At 41.4% G+C, this 23,199-nt stretch overlaps 1 protein-coding gene across 1 annotated transcript in view; it reads right to left on the bottom strand.

Moving 5' to 3' along the window:
* Nucleotides 1-23,199, bottom strand: part of LOC148478159 (embryonic protein UVS.2-like) — a 45,161-nt gene that overhangs the window by 8,846 nt on the left and 13,116 nt on the right. The window contains exons 3-4 of the mRNA XM_088455861.1: nt 12,521-12,737; nt 9,074-9,192 (exon numbers count right to left, since the gene is read on the bottom strand). Coding sequence (XP_088311987.1) covers nt 9,074-9,192; nt 12,521-12,737 — 336 coding nt within the window. The remainder of the gene's footprint in view (nt 1-9,073; nt 9,193-12,520; nt 12,738-23,199) is intronic.

Raw genomic sequence — 23,199 nt, forward strand, 5'->3', positions numbered from 1 at the left:
ACACTAGGAGGAAACATGTGAAATCCTCTGACGTCTGGGTCTCCTAGCAACCAGCAACCTAGAAGCATGTCAGGAGCAGGAGGAATACTGGCAGGAGACAAGTCCTGGACTGGACTTGTAACAGTACCCCCCCCTTGACGTGGGGTTGAAGAACCCCCAGATCCAGGTTTATCAGGAAACTTCTGAAAGAAAAGTCTTTTCAGTCTGGGAGCATGGAGTTAATCTTCCTCTGGGCCGTAACCCCTCCAATGAACCAAAAACTGTACTTTACCTCTGGAGAACTTGGAGTCCAGAATTCTATCAACAACAAATTCCTGTTGACCATAGACAGTCACTGGACCAGGTTTGGCACTAGGCTTACTTCCAAATCTCGTGGAAGAAAAAAACGGTTTGAGGAGAGAGCAATGAAAAGTGTTGTTAATACGTAAAGAATTGGGTAGTTGCAATTTGAAAGCAACGGGATTCACTTGAGCAATGATGCGAAAAGGCCCGATGAATCTAGGTCCCAATTTATGACTTGGTTGGCGCAGCTTGATATTCTTAGTAGAAAGCCAGACCAAATCTCCCTTTTTCAATAAACACGGTCTTTGATGCCTGTCAGCAATACTCTTGGAACGAAGAGAAACTTTGCAGAGACTTTGATGAACTTTGGGCCTGATTCAGACCCACTCGCGAGCGGCTGTCCGCTCGCAAGTGGGTCGATGTTCTGGACTGAGCATGCGCACGATGGAGGGAGCTCCGTCGTGCGCATGCGCCAGACGCGACGAGCGAAGGAAAGTCCTTCGCTCGTTGTGTCCGATCAAAGGGGGCGTGCTGTCAATGTTGATTGACAGCACGCCCCCTTTGGTAGGCGTGCCGGGGGCGTGCCTCCCTGCCGGGGGCGTTCCCATGGGAACGCCTCCCGTCAAAAGCCGGCCCACTGACATCACTAGTGATGTCAGTGGGAGTGATTTTGGCTCTGATAGAGCCAAAATCACTCCGGAGCTTGCGGTTGAAAACCTCAACCGCAGGCTCCGGCTCGCAATTTCGATGGTCGTGATGGTCTCGACCATCGAGGCCATCAAAATGCACGCTCGTATAGCCTGTGGGTGGTGACCCACAGCTATACGAGCGTCCAGAAGGACGCTCCATTTTCATGGAGGCCGGCCCTCATTCAGAGCAGAGCGCTCAGAGCGTACGGCTCTGAATGAGGGCCTTTGCTCCAAATACGGCGAAGCCGAGACACAGATGATGGAGTAGACACACTGGAAGCATTTCAAAGGAGTTAGCTCTGGGATGCTGATCGGTGACACAGATGAAGCTGAATGACAAGCATTGTTGAATGCAAATTCTGCCAGAGGCAAATACAGGGTCCAATCTGAATGACATTTGGAAATGGAACAACGTAAATATTGCTCCAGAGACTGGTTGGCACGTTCCATCTGACCATTGGACTGTGGATGATATCCTGAAGAGAGACTGATAGAAATACCCATCGAGGAACAAAATGCTCTCCAAAATTGTGCAATGAATTGATCAGACTCACTATCTAAAGGCAATCCATGAAGTCTAAAAATGTGTTGTATAAATAATGAAGAAAGTTCTCTGGCCGATGGCAGCTTGGACAAAGGAACAGTGTGCTATTTTACTAAATCGGTCCACATCCGTCCAGACAACTGAACATCCAGAGGAAACTGGAAGATCCACAACGAAGTCCATGGCAATGTGCGTCCAAGGTCTCTTAGGTGTAGACAATGGAAGAAGAAGACCAGGAGGAGCTGTCAGAGAAGTCTTATTATGGGCACAGAATTCACATGCTAACACAAACTCATGGACATCTTTAGCTAAGGATGGCCACCAGACAGAATGAGAGAGAATGTCCATAGTCTTAGTAATGCCTGGATGACCAAAGGCTTTTTTAGAATGAAAATCCAAAAGGACAGTTTTCCTAAGTCTCTCAGGAACAAAAAGAAGATGAGCAGGAACATTTGATTGAGCTTCAGATTGGCATCTCTGGAGTGTCTCAGCTAGAGTCTGGGTTAAGGCAAAATGAATGAAATCTTTAGGAATGATGGGTTCTTCAGAAATGGAGACTTGTTGGTCAGAGAAGAAACTTCTGGAGAGAGCATCAGCTTTAACATTTTTAGAACCAGGACGGAAGGAAATAAAATGAAAACGAATAAAAATTAAAGCCCAACGTGCTTGTCTGGAATTGAGATGCTTAGCTGTTTCAATATAGGCCAGATTTTTATGATCAGTGAGAACCGTGACTTGATGTTTGGCCCCCTCAAGCCAGTGTCTCCAATCTTCAAAAGCCCATTTAATGGCTAGCAATTCTCTGTTCCCCACATCATAATTCCGTTCAGCAGTGGCAAATTTGCGTGAAAAAAAAGCACATGGATGCAATTTCTTATCTGGAGGACTTCTTTGAGAAAGAATTGCTCCAGCCCCAACCTCTGATGCGTCAACTTCCAAAATAAATGGCAACTCAGGGTCAGGATGACGTAGAACAGGTGCATGAGTAAAGGCAGTCTTCAGATCTTCAAAAGCCTGGATAGCCTTCAGAGGCCAATTAGCTGTATCCACTCCTTTCTTGGTAGGGTCCACAATAGGAGCCACAATGGTAGAGAAAGAATTGATAAATCTCCGGTAATAATTAGCAAATCCAAGGAAACGCTGGATGCCCTTCAAAGTATTGGGCTGAACCCATTCAAGAACTGCTTTGACTTTACTGTGATCCATTGAAAATCCCTCAGTAGAGATGACATAACCCAGAAAGGATACTTGAGCAACGTGGAATTCACATTTCTACAATTTCGCAAAAAGGTGATGCTCACAAAGCTGTTGCAAAACCAAACGAACATGTTGAACATGGAGCTCTTCTGTCTTGGAGTAAATAAGGATATCATCCAAATAGACAACCATGAAAACACCCAGGAACTCTCGAAGGACGTCATTAATTAAATCCTGAAAAACAGCAGGAGCGTTAGCGAGTCCGAATAGCATGACGAGATACTCAGTGACCTGAATGGGTGTTGAAAGCGGTCTTCCACTCATCACCTTCCTTAATGCGAATAAGGTTATAAGCTCCTCTGAGATCAATTTTGGAGAAAATTTTCGCTTCTCTGAGTTGATCAAAAAGTACAGAAATAAGAGGTAGCGGATATGAGTTCTTGATGGTTATACTGTTAAGTCCTCTAAAGTCTATACATGGACGTAGAGACCCATCCTTCTTTTGGACAAAAAAGAAGCCTGCACCGACCGGGGACTTGGATGGACGAATAAATCCTCTGGCTAAATCCTCTTTAATATAATCCTCCATAGCTTTACTCTCAGGAATGGACAGAGAATACGAACGACCTTTAGACAACTTGGCTCCAGGAACCAGATTGATTGGCGCAATCATATGGTCGATGTGGAGGCAATGCATTAGCTTTTTGTTTAGAAAACACATCAGCAAAATCCAAATATTGAGGAGGAATGCTACAAGCGGACGAAACTTCAGGACATTGTAGCATCTGCACACTGAGTGAAAAGGTGCATACACACACAATGATTGTTTGAACAATTATCGTTAAACGATATTGTTTAACAATAATCGTTTGTAAAAATCGTTCTCTTTCTGAGTCAAACTATGAACGATTTTCGTTCATGCGCGATCACGTTTGTAGTTTGTAGTTCAGTCAGACGTGTCAACTCAACGATTTTCAGTAAGGGACTATGCAAAAATCATTTGTAGTTCTAGAAAATCGTTCATTACATTTAAATGAACATAGTAAATGAACAACTTTAGTAAACTATTTTAGTTCATTTGTTCAAGGGAGAAAATTGTTTACTAAAATAGTTCATTAACTAAATCGTTGTGTGTGTATGCAGCTAAAGGCATGAGGACTGACATTCAGGGCTCCACTTAATAATCTCCCCAGAGGACCAGTCAATGGATGGATTGTGTAATTTAAGCCACGGAAGGCCCAATACAATTGGAACCAAAGGACAATGCAGAAGAAAAAATTAAATGAGTTCAATATGTAAAACACCCACGGTAAGCCGAATAAGAGGTGTCTTAGCCTTAAGAGTTCCTTTAGAGATTAAGCCTCCATCCAGGCCACAAATGGAAACTTCTTGCTTTAATGGAACTGCAGGAATCTTTAACTTCTGAAAGAATGCATAGTCCATAAAATTAGCTGCTGCTTCACTATCCAATAAAGCCCATGTCTTGAACTCTTTATCAGCTAAATGAATGGATACAGGAACAAGTACTGAATTATTGGAGGAAATTGAGGCTAGACCTAAGTGTAATCCCTTCTGTACACTTAGACCTGCCTTTTAACGAATATCAAAGGACAGTCTTTTATGGAATGAGCCTTGTCTCCACAGTATATACAGAGACCTTGTGAACGTCTTCTATGCCTTTCTCCCGGAGACAGGCAAGAAGCTCCAACTTGCATAGGCTCCTCACGATCCAGTGAAGGGGGCCACGAAGAATATCGGGGAGACCTAGTAGGCAACTGCTGCTCACTCCGTCTTTCACGTAAACGATGGTCAATACGGATAACTGTCTGCATGAAGTCATCCAGAGTCTTTGCCGGGGAAAGTTGTACAAGAATGTCCTTTATTACCTCAGAAAGACCAGGGTACTTTGGTCACTTAGAAGCCGGTGAGCAGAATACACGCAGCATGTACAAATTATAGCTGGAAGTCTGGATGCACAGAAAGCAGGTTGCATAACCAAAAGTTCCACATGAAAACTTTATAACCGACAGGGCGGTGACAGTCCAGGAAGTTCAAATAGGATCAGCTGCCAATCAGGCAACACTAGGAGGAAACATGTGAAATCCTCTGATGTCTGGGTCTCCTAGCAACCTGCAACCTAGAAGCATGGTCAGGAGCAGGAGGAATACTGGCAGGAGACAAGTCCTGGACTGGACTTGTAACAGTTTGTGGCGTTATCTTTATCCAGAAGTTTGCAGAGGCTAGCTGCCAGACACAGATTGTTACTGCTGTTGAAATCAAATAACAAACATCATAACAAACATCTGCATTGCTTAATAATAAGGCTGTGTGGTATTCTCCATAGGCATTTACCTGTCAGGGCTCCGCCTACGTGATTCTTGAAAACAGAGATCACAAATTTCAACTCAGTATCAGATAAAAACTCAGTTACTTTGCAGCGTGTTTATCTAATTAAATAACCAGATGGTGTCTAATGTATCATGCGGCTTACAGTGTGAATAGATGGCATTGTGTAACCGACCTCTGTCCAACCTTAACTGCATGCGATCATTAGGGTCAACATTAACCATGTAGCTGTTGAGCATAGTCTGTATAGTGTTGTGTATTGCCCTCATCGCATCTACAAATTAAGTAACCCTATCCAAATTGATAAACCAAAACTGATGGTGGAATTCAGATGCCCTGTAATTGGGGTGGTTTAGTTTGTATCTGTCAATGGATTTAAAAAAAACCAGGGTGCAACTCCTTGTTTATTTCCAGCTGTTGCCGGACTGTGTGCTACCTCTTGCATGGGTGATATGACTTCAACACTGTCCATCTGTGATGGGTGTCTGTCAGTCATGGCATTTGTAGTACATTGTCAATTTGTTCACTAAACCATCGCGTCACTTGTCGCCCCAGTCTAAGCTTTTTCTGCTTTCTTAAGTTTATTAACATTCTTAAAGCCCATTTTACTTTTAAATGCCTGTTTGATTTTTTTTTTTACCATGTGATCTATGCATTACAAAGCACTTCAAACCACGCACAGTCATAACTAGTCATTTATGTTTCTTACCGAATGCGTGGGCATGTAGGAATACCCCTGTTTCCCTATATTGTCTACTCTGTTTTATTGTGTCTACCATATATTGTTTAATAAAATCAAGAGTGTGCTGGTTGCAGTTGCCGCTGTGAATTATTTCTGTGAGACGCTTTGACACGCCTTTTACTATGTATTCCGTGTAACTGATTGTCTCTCCAAAGCATGCCTATCACCGCATATTTTAATTTTGTGGCTTTACCCGCACGTTCTGTCCTTTGTGGATTTGTCTGTAGTGTTTTATTGCCCAACAACCAAACCTGATGATCTGCAACAGCCCTATTTTGTTGCCTAACTCCTACGCCTGATGGCCCGGCAACAACCTTATCCATCGTGGCAGAATGATACTCATCCATCACCACACTGCTCCCTTTGTTCAGAGCATTTGAAATGCCTTCTGCCTCATGTGTCTCTTGTATTTGTATGGAGGGCATATAAAACACCTGGGCATTCAAATCCTCATTATCACCTGGTATGATAATAGGATTAAACTGTGTCTGGGATTGTTATAATCTCATCCTCTTTTGCTCGTGTGACCTTGTTATAGGTCTTTCTTTTTGAGAGCCTGCAGACCCTCTTAACTTTTGCACTCTCTGCTACAGTTTTAACACTACCGCAGGGCACTTGTTCATCATCCTGCTTGTCTGGTCTCTTGGATTTGATTTTTTTTACAGAGATTTAAAACCTCTTATATGAAGTCAACCTCCTTCTTTTAGGTTCAACGCCATCTGTATAGGTTAACTCTCTCTTTATACCCCTTTGATCAGATGTTTCATTTACCCAATGTGTTGTGTGTGACATACCTCATGTGTTTGTATGGCTTAATTTTACTATATATCTGATACACTATAAATGGCGTAGAACCATCTAGGCGATAATGCCTGTTCAGAGGGACCGGCACTCATTGGTTCTCTTTGTCATCATTGGGTGATATGCGGCATTATTATTCTGGCCGTGCTTGTATGGGGTACAGGGTCTTCAGTCGTTTCATCATCTGATACAATCAAATCATAATATTCCTCTGTACCAGTGTAATATTCATCTGGGTCGGGTGCTGAAATAAAAAAAAATTCAGTTAGATATACAGTTATGATTTACATTTTGCACAGTGGAAAAATTGTTTTAGATGCAGGTAACATGTCTATAGCGTAGTTTAATTACCTTACTCTGCATAAAATGCTCTTTGACCGGTTCTGGCGATGGTGGTGGACACATTGGCACATCGCATATAAGCTTTTCAACGGCTGTTTCACCACACGCACTGTCGGGCTATCTGTGAATTACAAACATGTAATTTAAAATAATTTTGCACAATATATTTACAGGAGATTTGTGCTCTCTATAAATTGGTTAATTTCTTTTAAAAGGATAAAATCATATCACGCGATCATTCATATACTTACAGCTGTTTGGTAACTCGGCATATGACTGGTAAGGATTCTGAAATGTGTCAATATCTTCCCCAAATACGTATTCTGCATCATATGGAGTGGATCTTCGCACGCCATCATCGTTGTTTAAAGATCCTCCGTACGATAAATTATGGTTAATTATGCGAGAATTAACATTTTAAAAATAAAAAAATTTAAAACATATAGCCGTCGATAAACACATGATCACTCGCTTTAATGTATGGGAGTAAATGATCAGCAATATACTCCTAAATGCCAGAAAACAGATAAAAATGGTTGTTCAGACAAGTTTGAACAAATTGTTTAGAATAAACATTTAACAAACAGTTTTTGTCTATTTTCTGGCAATTGTGAGCAAATTGCTGATTGTCATTTGCTTTCATACCTTACCAGATTTTCATTCCAACCAATCAACTAGTTGGCTGGTTGGATAGATAATCTTTAGATGTGTGTGGCCAGCTTAAGTGTTCCTTGAGGACTGAGGGCCTGATTTAGACCCGCTCGCAAGCGCTATGCGCTCGCGAGCGGGTCGATGTTATGCCACTGGGCATACGTACGACGGGAGCTCTGTCGCTCCGGGTCTCGCACCAAAAGGGGGCGGCTGCCGATTTTGATCGACAGCTCGCACCATTTTGGAGGCATGGCGTGGGGGTGGCTTCACAAACTGAGGCGTTCCCATGCAAATGCCTGCCTTTTGTGGGCGGCCCCACTGACATCACCAGTGATGTCAGTGGGAGAGCTTCTGGCTCTATTAGAGCCAGAAGTTCTCTGGGGCTTGCGGCCACAAGCCCTACCACAAGGGTCTCGTCGCATGCCCGATGGTCTTGATGGTCTGATGGTGACCCACAGCTATGCGAGCGGCCAGGAGGCCAAAAAAATTAAAAAAATCCTCTGATTCTGAGCGAGTGCTCTTTCAGAGTGTCTGGCTCTGAATCTGGGCCTGAGTTTGGGATACCCTGTACTAGTGAATTATTAGGAGTGAAAAAGTAAGTATGATTTCTTAGTGATTTTTCTTTTACAATAAATCACTGCAATATTATGTGTCTGGTTTTTATTTATTTTTACAGGTGCACTGTAGGTCCAAGAATTCCCTAGCAGCCAATAACATTTGGCATGACAGGTCTTGCTGGGATCCATAGTGCACCATTAATGATATTTTTTATTAAAGCATAATTATTAACTCAACATCCACTGGTTTTGTTTCTTCTGGGGTGAGACATATTTTTGGTGGGGGGACCAATCAATCTAGGGCATGGGTTCCCAACCACCTCAAGGCACAAAGACAGTTCAGGTTTTAAGAATAGCCATACTTGAGCACAGGTGACTTTTTAACTTAGTTATTTTGATTTAACCATATGTTCTCAAGTATGGATATCACTAAAACCAGGTCTGTTGGTGTTCATTGAGGTTGGTAATCACTGCCCTAGGGAGTATAGCCTGTGCTCACCGTCCTTAGGTGTGTTTGGCACTATGAAAGGAGGACCACTCCACTACCAGCCAAGGCTTCTACATTATTCCAGGGACCCACCAGTCCTATAATAATCTGGCAAGTATTTTCTTTTCACTACTTTTAAAATGGTGAAACAGAAGGTGAGAACATAGAAGTCACAATGAGTTGATGGTTGGTACTGAATGGCCCTACTGCTCCCCCCAGCCTTCTGCAGCATCACATAGCAATGGATTCCTGCTGGGGCTATGAGACAAGCCACACAAGACTTAGACAATATGGAGATAGTGAAATGTTTGTTGTAGATGGTCATGCAAATATTATTAAAACTAAGCTATATGTAAGTGTGGCACACTCCTCAGTACAATTAAGGCTACATATAGAAACCACTATATCAAATTAAATTAATTTAACACTTCATACCCGATATCCCTCAGGAGCTGTGATGATGAATGTACAGTGGTAGTTTGGAGGGAAGGCATCAGGGTATCCAGGAGATGTAAAGTTCTTTTGAAATTCAAAGAAAATTCCAGCACATTGTACTGTGGTGATTAGGAGGTGGGTGTGGGGTTTGGATGAAAACAGAGATTAAATGTCATTGTTAATATAAAATCCACTGTAGGTACAAACAGTATAAAGCTCTAAAGCAGGGGTCCTCATCCCTGACATTTCTGTCTATTCTAGCAGGTAGAATAATTACTGACCTAGCAAAAGAGATTAACTCACATGTGTATGATTAAAAACTTCCAGAAAACATGACCTGTTACTTGTACAGTACTTCAGGTCTGGGCTTGAGACCACTGCTCTAAAGTATGATGAAAATAGTAAATCATATATCCTCTATAACCACTCTAATGCTTTTTGGTATACAATTTATTTATACTGCAGCTAATGATTAGAGAAAGATCTGTACATTACCAGTTTTTCTATTTTGTCTTTAACTATTAACTGAATAAAGCACAGTCCACTTGGACACGTCCCCTCCCCTTATAGCAATCTATCGCCAGGACATAGGACCCTTTTTTAAGAATATGTCCCATTTAAAAGTGATAGCTGCAGTTTATTAAAATCTCAGAGAAGAATTAAGAGATTGTAAATGATAAAGTGGCACAGTAGTGTGGTTTAAAAAAAAAAGGAAAGAAAATAAGATGTACACTGATCAAAAGCGGTATGCGGAATTTTTAGATGGCAGCTTCTTCATATCGTGTAATCCTTTGGCACAATGTACAAGCAAAATGTTGCAGATTTACTTTTTGGCAAAGATGGTTTAATCAAGCAGCATCCTAAGATTGATCTTTTTTGAAGTAAACTGAAAATGACACCTTAATAACAAAGCACCTAAAATGATGCTAGTGGGCATTGATTGTACAGGTGCACTGTCACCTTACTTGCACTTTACCTGTAATGGTAGGGTCATATGTTAATTATATCATGACAACATTTCTAATTTAAGGAGGCTTCCTAACATAATGCAGGTGGCTGCTAAAATCTAATGTAGGTTCTTATTCTCTCTCCAGATATTAAAGGTCACCTCATTTATTACACCCCAGCCTTAACTGCTATGTAGAGTGTATTGGACACATATCATAGCCTTCATATAAGAAACTCTTCCTATACTGCTTTGATCAAAGATATATGCAGATTACTATTTTCTTTTTCTAACTCAAACTTTGTCACATCGTTTTTTTTTCAAATGTCACTTGCTAAGATTGAGGATTTATGAGAATATACAGACATACAGACATTTTTCTGAAACTAACATAAACCATTAAAAGAAAAGATAAAATCTCTAAGAAAGCATTGCTTTTAATGTTTTATATGTGGATATTTGTAAGAAACATATTTTCTTTTTCCCTACTGAGAGGCTGTGCATATCTTGTATTTATAACTGTAACAAGATTCTTGACAGAAAAAATACAGCTTTTATATAAAGGATTATCTATGACTATTTTTTTTTCTTAATATATATTTTGGGATGTTATACCTTCAACACAGATGGCATACATTTTGTATTATGCACTTGGTTTGTATTATAGCAAAGATCGTCCTGTAATAAATAGGGTATATTCAACTTGGAAAAAAAATAATTAAATCTCAGAGCCAGCAGAATTAGATGATACAGTCCCAAAGTGGTAAGTGCCAGTCTGAGGGCTATGCACACTCATGTATGTCAAATTCTAAAGACAGAAAAAGAAGAAAAAGAAAATTGTACAACGTGGCGCACAAATATTCATTAATTAAAACATAACTTTTAATATTAAATGGACAATAAAGACACCTTGTTCAGTGAAATATTAAAATCAAAGGACAAATCTCTTACAGAAATAGTGAAATATAAGTAAGAAAAGTGAAAATAAAATATGGCTGACATGTCAAATGCTGCTCACTTGTTGTATGTTGCTGTAATAGTTGGAATGACTTCTAAATAATTCATGTGTAATAATCTAATTGGACAAAAGTAGATCGATTGTTCTGTCACTAGTAGATATAAATTTCTAGTGCATATATATGTGCATCTCTATTGGAAATACTCCTACTGCCCAGTTAGTTATATAGATTATACGTTATCTCCAATAACATTGTAAATTAGAAATAACTAATATGCAACAGTTGAAAATAATACCTACATATGTTCGTAATTTTAATTCTTGCATCAGTAAGATTCATATATTGCATATACAGCAAATAGATCAATTATATTCTCATGCTGTATTCTGTTGTAACAACCTTAACTGGCAAGATACATTTGCTGGTTATACATTTTGAAATATTTGTTTCCAAATGTAGATATAAGAACATAAATCAGTATGCTTCAGTATAAGAAGCATTTATTCCACATCCTCTGCTATCAATCAATTCCCAAGTGCGGACATGGTTCAAATTCTGTCAGTCAAAAAGATTATTAATGTGAGCACACAATGCGTGTCTGGTTTAAAGATACTGTCAGCAAACTTGGCCTATAATAACACAACTGGTAAATGGTCTGAACAATAGTTATTAAGGGCAAATGCCTAATGATCACAGTGTCTCTCACTAGTTTGACTGAGATGTTTCAATCCAAGTAGTTGGTTCCAGACAGAAATATTCAGTACTCTGTATTGGTTGTAATCACTTTTTCAGGATTCAACTCGAGCGTGCTGTAGCTGCGTCTCGAGTGTAACGGTGTAATCTATTCAAGCTATCATAATGTTAACTTATACATATGACAACACATGTTTATACATTGTGGGAGCAACACCCACGGTCAGCGTAGAAGACTGCTGATGTACGTTTCACTGTAAGCTTTGTTAGCTATGCACAATCATGGCCTGGCTAGCCAGTTCACGCATCTGCAGTGGAATTGAAAGCAGAAATTTTGAGCATTTAAAAAAATAAGTTAAAAATATATTGAAACATTTTAAGAAACTACATATCTTAAAAATGTTGAACATTAAAAATAAAACTATTTAAATATACTATATCTAATAATGCCTTAATAGTAAGTTATTCTACATTTCCAATATTTGTTGCTAGTTTTTCTCAGCACTCCACTTTAATTTTCAGTGTGGGTGGAGTCACAGATGCACATCTGAGGTACAATTTACTCTACTTCAAGGATAAATGTCTGGGCAAAATAAGGGCAGAGCCATGGGCAACCTTCTGCTGGAACTTAGCCACATAGACCCCTACCATCCCCAAAACATGTTCAAATAATTCAGCCATGGAGCACGAGGAAAAACAAGAATTAGCCAATCACAAGGTGAGCTTCCCCAAGCCTTCAGGCCCTATGGAAATTGTACCCTGGGCATCTACTTTAATTATTATTCTACAATTTTAGAAGTGGAAAACAATAATATTAACTATAATTGGTTCTAAAATTGAATACAATACCAGAGCCATATGTTGCTTTAAAACCAACTCCTGTGTCACTGACAAACTCAACTAGCATGTGCCTAGTGGAAGCATCTATTAAAGGAATAGGTCCAGTCCCACAAGTTTTGTTCAGTAACACAGTATAGGTCTTACTGGGACCATCATAAATCTTGATGTAGTCAGATGAGCAATTAGATGAGGACTGCACATCAAAATGATTAAAATGCAGAGTTACCTAAATATAAAACAGTTACAGTATATGGCAATAAAAATGTACTTACACATTTAGTAAGGAAATGCAAAACAAAAATGAAAAATGAACACAACTTTTCATATGGCAGACTGGTTCATTTATTTGGTATCTGTTTTTATTAAAAAAAAAGAAAATTGAGAATTATTTTCAAGGTAACATTTTTAATACACATTCAATTTTCCAGCCTTTTAGTCATATAATTGCTAGTAAATAATGCTATATTCTAACCTCAAGTAAAAAATGCCATAATGCGCTGTTTGATAAATCTCCCCCTTGATTTCAGAAGTAAAATAACTGACTTAATATACATACTTTATGCCAAACTAGTCTTTATTACATGGAGAATGTGATCACCTATATAACACTGTGCCCAGCAACTTAATTGTCAGTGCATTACTAAGACATAGTCATATGGCAGACCCAGGTTGTCAGTGCTCTTTGTTAAAATTTCCCACATTATAACAAAAAATCTCGAATTACTATAGATGATTTCAATGGAAACACCAAAAAGCTTTAATTAAAAAATATTTTTGCAATTGCCTTGTGCATTGTACCTGGTGAGATATATTGGAACTAACTCCCCCCCGGCTCCATGCTCTAACTGCATCATTGCACTGAGACTATATCAGCGGGAGCAACCCGGCGGGCTGATCATAGCCAGAGATGGATTACTGCAATGACAAGGGCTAAGCATCGGGGAGCAGAGGGCAGTTAATCCTGTTCACTCAGCACACACAGTATCCGCAGGCAGTTCATTTTTAAGGTATCCTCTTTCTCTTCCTTCTGATCATTGTGTGACTGATTTTGGTGCATTTGGCCCCTGCAATGCATGAAGTGCAACAGAGACCATCTAACACCAAGGGCGAATTTGATCCCTGCAATGTCATTAACATCAGGGTTCACCTAACACCCTATTCTGATCTTTAACACACCACCACTGTAATTTATCTTCTAACAAGACACCAGTCTCCCTGCTCTCTCATCTCTTGTCCTATACGTTGTATGATGGGCGAAAGCAGAAGCGGGGGGACACTTATGTGCCTTACTTTACTTATTGTTCATTTAATTATAATGTGACCTGCCTGTGTAAAAGGAACTATTGTCAGTTTATTCAAGTCTCTGTCTATGAAACTTAATAAGCAGGTATGACAATCTGCATAGGGTTAAATTAATTGCGTCAACACTATTTCAATTGCTGATTAAATATTTTGTAACATATAACAATTAAGTGATGTATCAATGTTAAAACAATGTTTCTTCTTCCTCTGAAATAAGCAATTGTTTCTGTTGATATAGAAGTGTGAATATTTCTCCACAAACAATTTTATTTGCATTGAATACATTGGGAGATAATGCTAGTGTTCAAATTATGTGACACACTGGAGTATTATGACTAGCATGTCCCAGATATTGTACCAGTGCTCTACGAACAACTAATATTTCAATTATATGTGGCTATTGATGAATTACATTTTTGTATAGGATGCATATAGATTGTGAGATATTACCTCACTCTTATTAATACTAATCGTTTTCAATTCATATGTACCAAGTCAATTGTTTTGTGCTGGTGCATATGTCATTTGCTATTCAAATTTGTTCTTGAGATGTATTGACCCTTTTACTGTACGAATACATAATACTGTGTGGTCCTAGGTGTATTAGGATATTGAGATAGATGTTTAATTTTTGAAGATTAATTATTCATTCGTGTTTACATGTTTTTCTAACACGTATATAATTACCTATAATTTATTTACTTTTCAAAAAAAAAAATTATTTGCATATTTTTCACCTTTTAATATAGGCGGTATCGTGTATCTCCACAATACAGTTGATACTGATCGTTTTATAAGGGTATACATTAAAAGTTTCATTTTAATAGAGACAATCATATCACATTTTTTATATGAATTAAACATACCAAAAGAGTGCCCCCACCAAGGAATTTCTTTCTTCTGCCTGTGCAGAAATCTATTATATTGTATTAATGGCACCTTCCTTTACTGGTACCTTAATGCCTACATTAATCAGAAAAGGAGGGAAACATCCATAGGTTTGTGTACTGTGAGTAATATTCTTGTCAAGTAATTGTTTTAATTCAACGTTGTCAGTCATTTCTATTCAAAAAAGTTGCTTTAGGGCAATAACTCACTTATCTTTGTTTTTAAAAAAACAATGATTGAATTTTTACTATAATCAACCTAAATTGTTCTTACAGCTCTATCTTTAAACTGAACATTTTATATACCACTGTAGTTATGCATTTAGCAATATGTTGATACCTTTATTCAGTAATCATGTAGAATATATCATGAGGGTCTTTTGCATCTGTTTCTTGAAATACAAGTGCACATGTAATAAACAATATACTGCATTTATCTCTCGAGTGCAAAACAGAAAGCACAAAACATACTAAAGAGATTTATGAAGACATGAGAATAATTTTCTTGTGGATATTTTATATGTAACACATGGATTTCATTAGGAGCAAGCAAATACTGTGATCTAGGACTTGTAGTTGCTCCTACGGGTCACAGTTTAAAATAAAATCTGGAAAAAAAACAAGTCTTTTGATGTATTTGTAATGGAATTATTAAAATTTGGTTCCCACCGCTGTTTATTTTGTCTATTGGAAGGTGTTTCAATCTAAAAGATCCCAGATGGGTGGATTCCCAGAAATGATACTTAAACAAACAAATTGAATATGAAAGTGTAAATTTAATATAACACTTAGCTACAGTTGTCGATTCATTCAGTAGATACAGCAATCACATCAGCAAAATCCAGGAACCTTTCTCTCAGCATCTAGAGACTGGATTATTTTCAAACATCCTGGCACTTTTGCAGTCAGTGTTGATCCAGGAATTAGGCTCCCTCTATACTGACACAGTACAGCTTATATAGGCTAGATGCTGAGAGAAACAACTTCTTAATAGGTATTTTAAAAGGTATAAAGATCATCTTTTGCAATACACACAAATAACAACAGACAGTAGAGGGCACTGTTTCCTCAATTATGAATATTGGAATTCAGTATATTTATGGTGCGTATGTTGTGTAGTTGAAGGTAAAACTGTTGACACAGACTTAAATATATTTTGTCACATAACAATACATTTGTAATAGCTAGCATTAATGGTGCGTATGTTGTGTAGTTGAAGATAAAACTATGTTAGCATAGGCTTAATATATACATTGTCTCATAACAATACATTTGTAATAGCTAACTAGTTAGCATTCTAAAACATATTGACATATACTGGACTATGTCACAATCTGTATATGATGCAAAACCGACTGAGAGCACTGAACATCAAAATGGCTTCAAAACTCTATTTTGGTCACTCCTGATACACTCTACCCTTGCTCTCAGGTGATATTGCACCATATAGCTTCCAAATTTTTCCTATATCAGTTATCATCTAAACAGGATATGACTTAACATTTTCTACACTAGAACAAAATTTCCTAATGACCATATACCACATTTGATCACCAAATATATTGCTAAAATCATTATTAACATATATCCTATTAAATGTAAGATGCCCATGAACCACCCATTGATCCCAGTGGACCAATTAGCTGGATCTAGCCAGGATAGCCATCCTGCACTATCTAGGTCGTACTCTGGGTCATTATGAGCTTTCCTAAACTCTTCCTTTAACTTATGTACTTCCTTAATATGTGCTGTTATAAGGTCACTAAAATTGTCTGCAATATAATTGCAACATGCGGGACCCACTATTTGACACATACCTCCTTGAGCTGCTGTCAGATAATCCAATTAAATATGACCATTACTGAGGTTTTATTCAGTATTCATGAGGAAAATATTTGATCGCTACAGCCATTTAAAATACCACGCCTAGCTTGATTGTAGTTATACTGCTCGCTATTGGTGGCTGATGTCTTTAAGATACACCTTCTGTACTGTGTCAACAACAATTTGCTCCTGTTAGGACTGTCATCTGTGTGTCTTGTTTTGCCATTGGAGACGCGAGGCAGTAGAATTTGTGGAACCTGCCATTTTGCTTGCTGTGCAGAGGGCTGTGTACTTCTGAGTGCTGTGGTCTTTATCCATGATTTCCTATTCACCACAATGCTACAATACTCAGTACCTTCAGTGTCACCCTCAGTAATAGTCTTTCACAAATGTGCATTGTGCGTCCTTTATGATTATCCAATGATGCAGTTATTACAAGTGTCCATATCTTCAAATCTTCATTGCTTTAAACAAGGTTTTGATGTTGTGACAAACAATGCACACCGGACTTGTATACAGGCATGTGATTTCAAAGGTATACAGTACAGTACAGTTGCAGTAATGAAAGGGTCCCTTTTCTTGTGGAACTAAAACTGTTTTTGGGTTTGTCCATGTGTCAGTATATTTAGACAGGTATCAACTCTGCTGTTCTAACGATCTTCTGATGTGATGACAACATCATGGGTTGTGCAGCGAAGCTGAACTTGTAAACTATAATTCAAACAAAGAAATACAATGAATATAATGACCATTTACAAAGTGATTTAGCATTGCTTGCTATGAATTCTGTCCTGTCTTCTGCATGCTATGTCAGGTACAGAATTTACAGATATGTGTCTTTAAAGATTTACTAAAATCAAGTTTATGGCCTGTGCCAGTCTTTTCTCTCTGTAATGTTGTGTGTCATTGACAACACAAACTTTGCTGCAGATAATCTGCAGGTTGGATTCAATCATGAAATAACAGATTATTTTACCATGTGGGATCTCTATAGGGCAATCTCTCATTTCAATCCCCATAGTGGCTGTATTTGATCAAAAAGGTAAACCAAGTAAAGAAGTGATACTACCATCTTTCCTTGTGGACATACTCCACTGTGGATTAGTCACGATCCAGCCATTATCCAATCGTGGATTTTTCTTGTCAGTGTGACTTCTTAGCCATGAAGAATCTAGGAGATCCTGCAAAATATTCTCATGCGGAGAAAAACTTGTTAAACTGGGCCAAATATCCTTTGTAGGTCCCAGGGCTTTCAGGCTGCTCAGATATGCAAGAAAATGGTTGTGGCCCCAAGGCACAATAATCATTTCTCCTGGTGACTGTTTTTGTCTTTGTGGCAATTTGGTGTGGTATCTTCAGATTGACACTCTACATGTGGTCTCTCTGGGAGACTGAAATCATTTGCTCCACCACTAGATGGCTCTAAATGCAGTGTGGGTTTTACATAGGTATTGGAGATGTTTGTGTGACTAGATGTCTGCACTTCTTTGCTCTTATCTGTGTTTAAGACTATTTGCTCACTGTTCACTAAAGGTGTAGAAAATTCATCAATAACAATGGGAATTCTAAGACTGTATTCAGCAGAATCTCCCTTTGTTTGATAATCTGAACTCCATTGATTACTCACTTCAGCAAAAATTCTATAGGATACATCTGCTCCAACTTTCTCTGCATTGATGCACTCTTTTTGGATTAATACATCCTGCACAATGTTTCTTTCTTTCTCATTTATAGGAACCTGATTGATTATATTAATCCTGACTCCAGTAGATTCCGTGTACAAAGTCTCAAATAAATCTCCAATATTTTCTTTTGTAATTTTGGGTGTTTCTATATCCTCAACTTGTTTGCTGGGTGTTTATATAATCTCCTCGTTAGAGGTTTTGACAATTTAAGTACAAACTGCAAGGCTTTCAGCTTCAAACTTTCCTGTTTAATTTTTTCCCCTTTAAGGGACTTTAACCATGTTGTATATAGAGGATTCCTCACAAACATTTGTACCCCTCCTGGTCCTGTTATAGCTGTTGTCCCATCATTTCCTACCACTGGTAACATGGAGGGTTGATTATTTGAGTCCATAGCTATCCCATCTGCTAGGACCTGTTGCTGCTGCTGTCTAATCTCTTATGTGGATGTACGGGTAGTATGCCTAACAGGGCGCAGCTGCCCCATCACATCTTCCTCACATTTTACCTCAGAATCACTGTCTAGCTGTTCCCAATTCTGAGCAATAATCAATGTACGTATTTGTGCAGCATCATGTCTGCTTTTTCTACCTTGACGTTTCTTACGGTTTACTCTGTTTATCACATATATTGTTCACACTGAGGTCCTGATTCAGAGCCGGACGCTCTGACAGAGCACTCGCTCTGAATCAGGGCCGTCCTTCTTAATTTTTAGAGTGGCCTCCTGGCCGCTCGTATAGCTGTGGGTGACCACCCACAGCTATAGCGAGCGGCCAGGAAGATGGTCGCGATGGTGAAGACCATCGCGACCATCAGGCTTGCGATGAGACCCTTGTGGTAGGGTCTCGTTGCTGCAAGCCCTGGAGTGCTTTTGACTCTATCAGAGCCGAAGGCACTCCCACTGACATCACTTGTGATGTCAGTAGGGCTGGCCCCAGACGGTAGGCATTCCCATGGGAACACCTCCATCTGGGCAGCCACCCCCCCGGCACATCCACCAAAGGGTGCGTGCTGTCACTCACCACCGACAGCACGCCCCCTTTGGTACGAGACCTGGAGCGACGGCTTGCCCGACGCTATCCGGGTCTCGCGCATGTGCACGATGGAGCCGGCTCCGTCGTGCGCATGCACACTGGGCCAACATCGACCTGCTTGCGAGCGGGTCTGAATCAGGCCCTGAGTCTGCCATTCACTGTTACACTCTTCCTGTGGGACTGCACACAAGCAGGGCCGGATTCACCACAAGGCAACAGAGGTGGATGCCTTGGGCCCAGTGGGTCCTAGGGGGGCCCGCCTCTCCCAACCAGCAAGATACTGTATGTAAAAAAAAAAGTGTTTTATTATTAAACAGATATTATCCCCTCCACCTGCCGGTGGGGCCACTCTATGGCAGCTGGGTGAGCGAGTGTGTGGGGATCCACTGGCTGTCCACTAAAACATGCTGCCACTAAGCCTCCAGGGGGTGTGGTGTGGGCAGAGCTGCCAGCGATTATGTGGAGTTGGGGGTGGGTGCTGGCACAGTAATCTATGGGTGAGCGGGTGTGTGTGAATCACTGGCTGGCCACTGAAGCAGGCAACTATTAGCCTCCAGGAGGCATGGTGTGGGTGGAGCAACCAACAATGATGTGGAGTTGGGGGGCAGGTGCCAGCACTGTAATGTATTGTGTGTGCCACTGCCCAACACCTTTAGCCCTGACCACAGGACAGAGGGACAACAGAAGATGATGGGGTTCCACTATTCAAGACCCACAGATGGCCACACTCTACCGTAAGTGTGATGCCATTTGACCTGTGCTCCTCCTCCTCTATGTATTTCCTGTCAGAGCACCTCTGCCCTGTTCTCTTTAGTTTTCTATCTGTGCCTGTCAACTTCAGTCATATATGTGTATATATATCCATGTCCCCCCTCAGATCTCAGTGTGGATGTCTCACCTCAAGCCCCCAATATATATGTCTCCATGCCCCCCCTCCAAGTTACCAATGGTTATGTCTCCACGCCCCTCCCCCACCTCCAGTGTGTATCTTAAACACTGGAGGTGGGGGGATGGGGACATGGAGACGCACAGTGTATGTCTACATGACCCGCTTCCTCCACTCCCAGTGTGTGTGTCTCCATGTTCCCCTCCCCCCAGACACCAGTGTATACTGTATGTGTACTCACTCCCCCACCAGTCACAACTGTGTATCTCTACATGTCACCCTAACAGTCACCAGTGTGAATTTCTTCATGTCCACCTCCCCCCATGCACCAGTGTGTATGTCTCCATGCCTCCCCCCAGTCACAGTTGTGTATGTCTCCATCACCCCCCGAGTCACACATGTGTATGTCTCCAGGTCTCCCCCCCCCAGTCACAGGTGTGTATGTCTCCATGTTTCCCCCCTCAGTCACAGGTGTGTATGTCTCATGCCTCCCCCCAAATCATAGGTGTGTATGTGTCCATGCCCCCCCTTCTAAGCACAGGTGTGTATGTCTCCATGCCCCCCCCAGTAATAGGTGTGTATGTCTCCATGTTACCTCCTTAGTCACAATTTTGTATGTCTCCATTTTTCCCCCTCAGTCAAAGGTGTGTATGTCTCCATGCCTCCCCCCCAGTCACAGGTGTGTATGTCTCCATGTCCCCCCCAGTCACAGGTGTGTATGTCTCCATGTTTCCCCCCCAGTCACATGTGTGTATGTCTCCATGCCTCCCCCCAGTCACAGGTGTGTATGTCTCCAGTATTCCCCCTTTGTCACAGGTGTGTATGTCTCCATGTCCCCCCCAGTCATAGGTGTGTATGTCTCCATGCCACCCCCCAGTTATAGATGTGTAAGTCAACATGTTTCCCTCTCAGTCACAGATGTGTATGTCTCCATGTTTCCCCCAGTCACAGGTGTGTATGTTTCCATGCTTCCCCCCTCAGTCACAGGTGTGTATGTCTCCATGTTTCCCTCAGTCACAGGTGTGTATGTCTCCATGTTTCCCCCAGTCACAGGTGTGTATGTGTCCATGCCCCCCCTTCTAAGCACAGGTGTGTATGTCTCCATGCCCCCCCCAGTAATAGGTGTGTATGTCTCCATGTTACCTCCTTAGTCACAATTTTGTATGTCTCCATTTTTCCCCCTCAGTCAAAGGTGTGTATGTCTCCATGCCTCCCCCCCAGTCACAGATGTGTATGTCTCCATGTCCCCCCCAGTCACAGGTGTGTATGTCTCCATGCCTCCCCCCCAGTCACAGATGTGTATGTCTCCATGTCCCCCCCAGTCACAGGTGTGTATGTCTCCATGCCTCCCCCCAGTCACAGGTGTGTGTGTCTCCATGCCTCCCCCCCAGTCATAGGTGTGTGTGTCTCCATGTCCCCCCCAGTCACAGGTGTGTATGTCTCCATGTCCCCCCCAGTCATAGGTGTGTATGTCTCCATGTCCCCCCCAGTCATAGGTGTGTATGTCTCCATGTTTCCCCCCAGTCACAGGTGTGTATGTCTCCATGCCTCCCCCCCAGTCACAGGTGTGTATGTTTCCATTCCCCACCCCCCAATCACAGGTGCGTATGTTTCCATTCCCCTCCCCCCAATCACAGGTGTGTATGTCTCCATGCCTCCCCCCAGTCATAGGTGTGTATGTCTCCATGTTTCCCCCTTAGTCACAGGTGTGTATGCCTCCATGTCCCCCCCCAGTCACAGGTGTGTCTGTCTCCATGCCCCACCCCCCAGTCACAGGTGTGTATGTCTCCATGCCTCCCCCCAGTCACAGGTGTGTATGTCTCCATGCACCCCCCAGTTATAGGTTTGTATGTCTGAATACCTCCCACCCCCCAGTCACAGGTATGTATGTCTCCATGTTTCCCCCATAGTCACAGGTGTGTATGTCTCCATTATTCCCCCTTTGTCATAGGTGTTTATGTGCATGGCGGTAACTAGAGGGGGGGGCTAGAGGTGCACATGCATCAGGTGCTGGAATCAGGGTGAAAAAGGGCTGACTCACGGTGGCTTGGGGGCTGCAGAGTCAGAAAACGGCCATCCAAAAATGGCTGCTGCCAAGGAGGACACAGACACTAGAGGTCCTACTGGACCTCTAGTGTCTATTAGGCAAGCGCAATGCACACAGCATTCCCAGAAGTGCTGGGAGAAGATGCAAACCCCATGGCAACAAGCATAAACCCTATAGCAAAGAGCATGAAAGCCCCTGGCAAGGAGCAGGTAATTTTAAAGTAATTAGAAGCCTTACTGTGGGGCATAAAATGGTGTTGGGCAAATATGTTAGTGGCACTTTGGTAATAGGGCATTACAGTGTGTGGCATAATGTGTAATGGGCATTATGGTGTGTGGAATAATGTAAGTCACTATACCAGGGACGTTTGACTAGTGCACTGCCTTATGGAGGAGCAAGGACAAAATCCAGGTTCGCAAAGGGAGGGGGCGCAAAATTGCTGCCTTGCACTGGGTGATAGATATCCTAGTTTTGGCCCTGGTATGTCTCAATGTTTCCCCCCCAGTCACAGGTGTGTATGTCTCCATGCCTCCCCCCCCACTCATAGGTATGTATGTCTCCATGTTTCCACCTCAGTCTTAGGTGTGTATGTCTACATGTTTCCCCCTCAGTCTTAGGTGTGAATGTATCCATGTGTTCTCCTTAGTCACAGGTGTGTATGTCTCAATGTTTCCCCCCCGACTCCTAGGTGTGTATGTCTCCATGTCCCCCCCAGTCACAGGTGTGTATGTTTCCATGCCCCCCCCAGTCATAGGTGTGTATGTCTCCATGTTTTCCCAACAGTCACAGGTGTGTATGTCTCCATGTTTTCCCAACAGTCACAGGTGTGTATGTCTCCATGTTTCTCCCCCAGTCACCAGTGTGTATGTCTCCATGCCCCCCCAGTCATAGGTGTGTTTGTCTCCATGCCCCCCCCCCAGTCATAGGTGTGTATGTCTCCATGCCCCCCCCCAGTCATAGGTGTGTATGTCTCCATGCCCCCCCAGTCATAGGTGTGTATGTCTCCATGCCCCCCCCCCCAGT

The sequence above is a fragment of the Taudactylus pleione genome, unplaced genomic scaffold (genome assembly GCF_031769625.1).
Source record: "Taudactylus pleione unplaced genomic scaffold, aTauple2 ptg000674l, whole genome shotgun sequence".
Classification (NCBI taxonomy): Eukaryota; Metazoa; Chordata; class Amphibia; order Anura; family Myobatrachidae; genus Taudactylus; species Taudactylus pleione.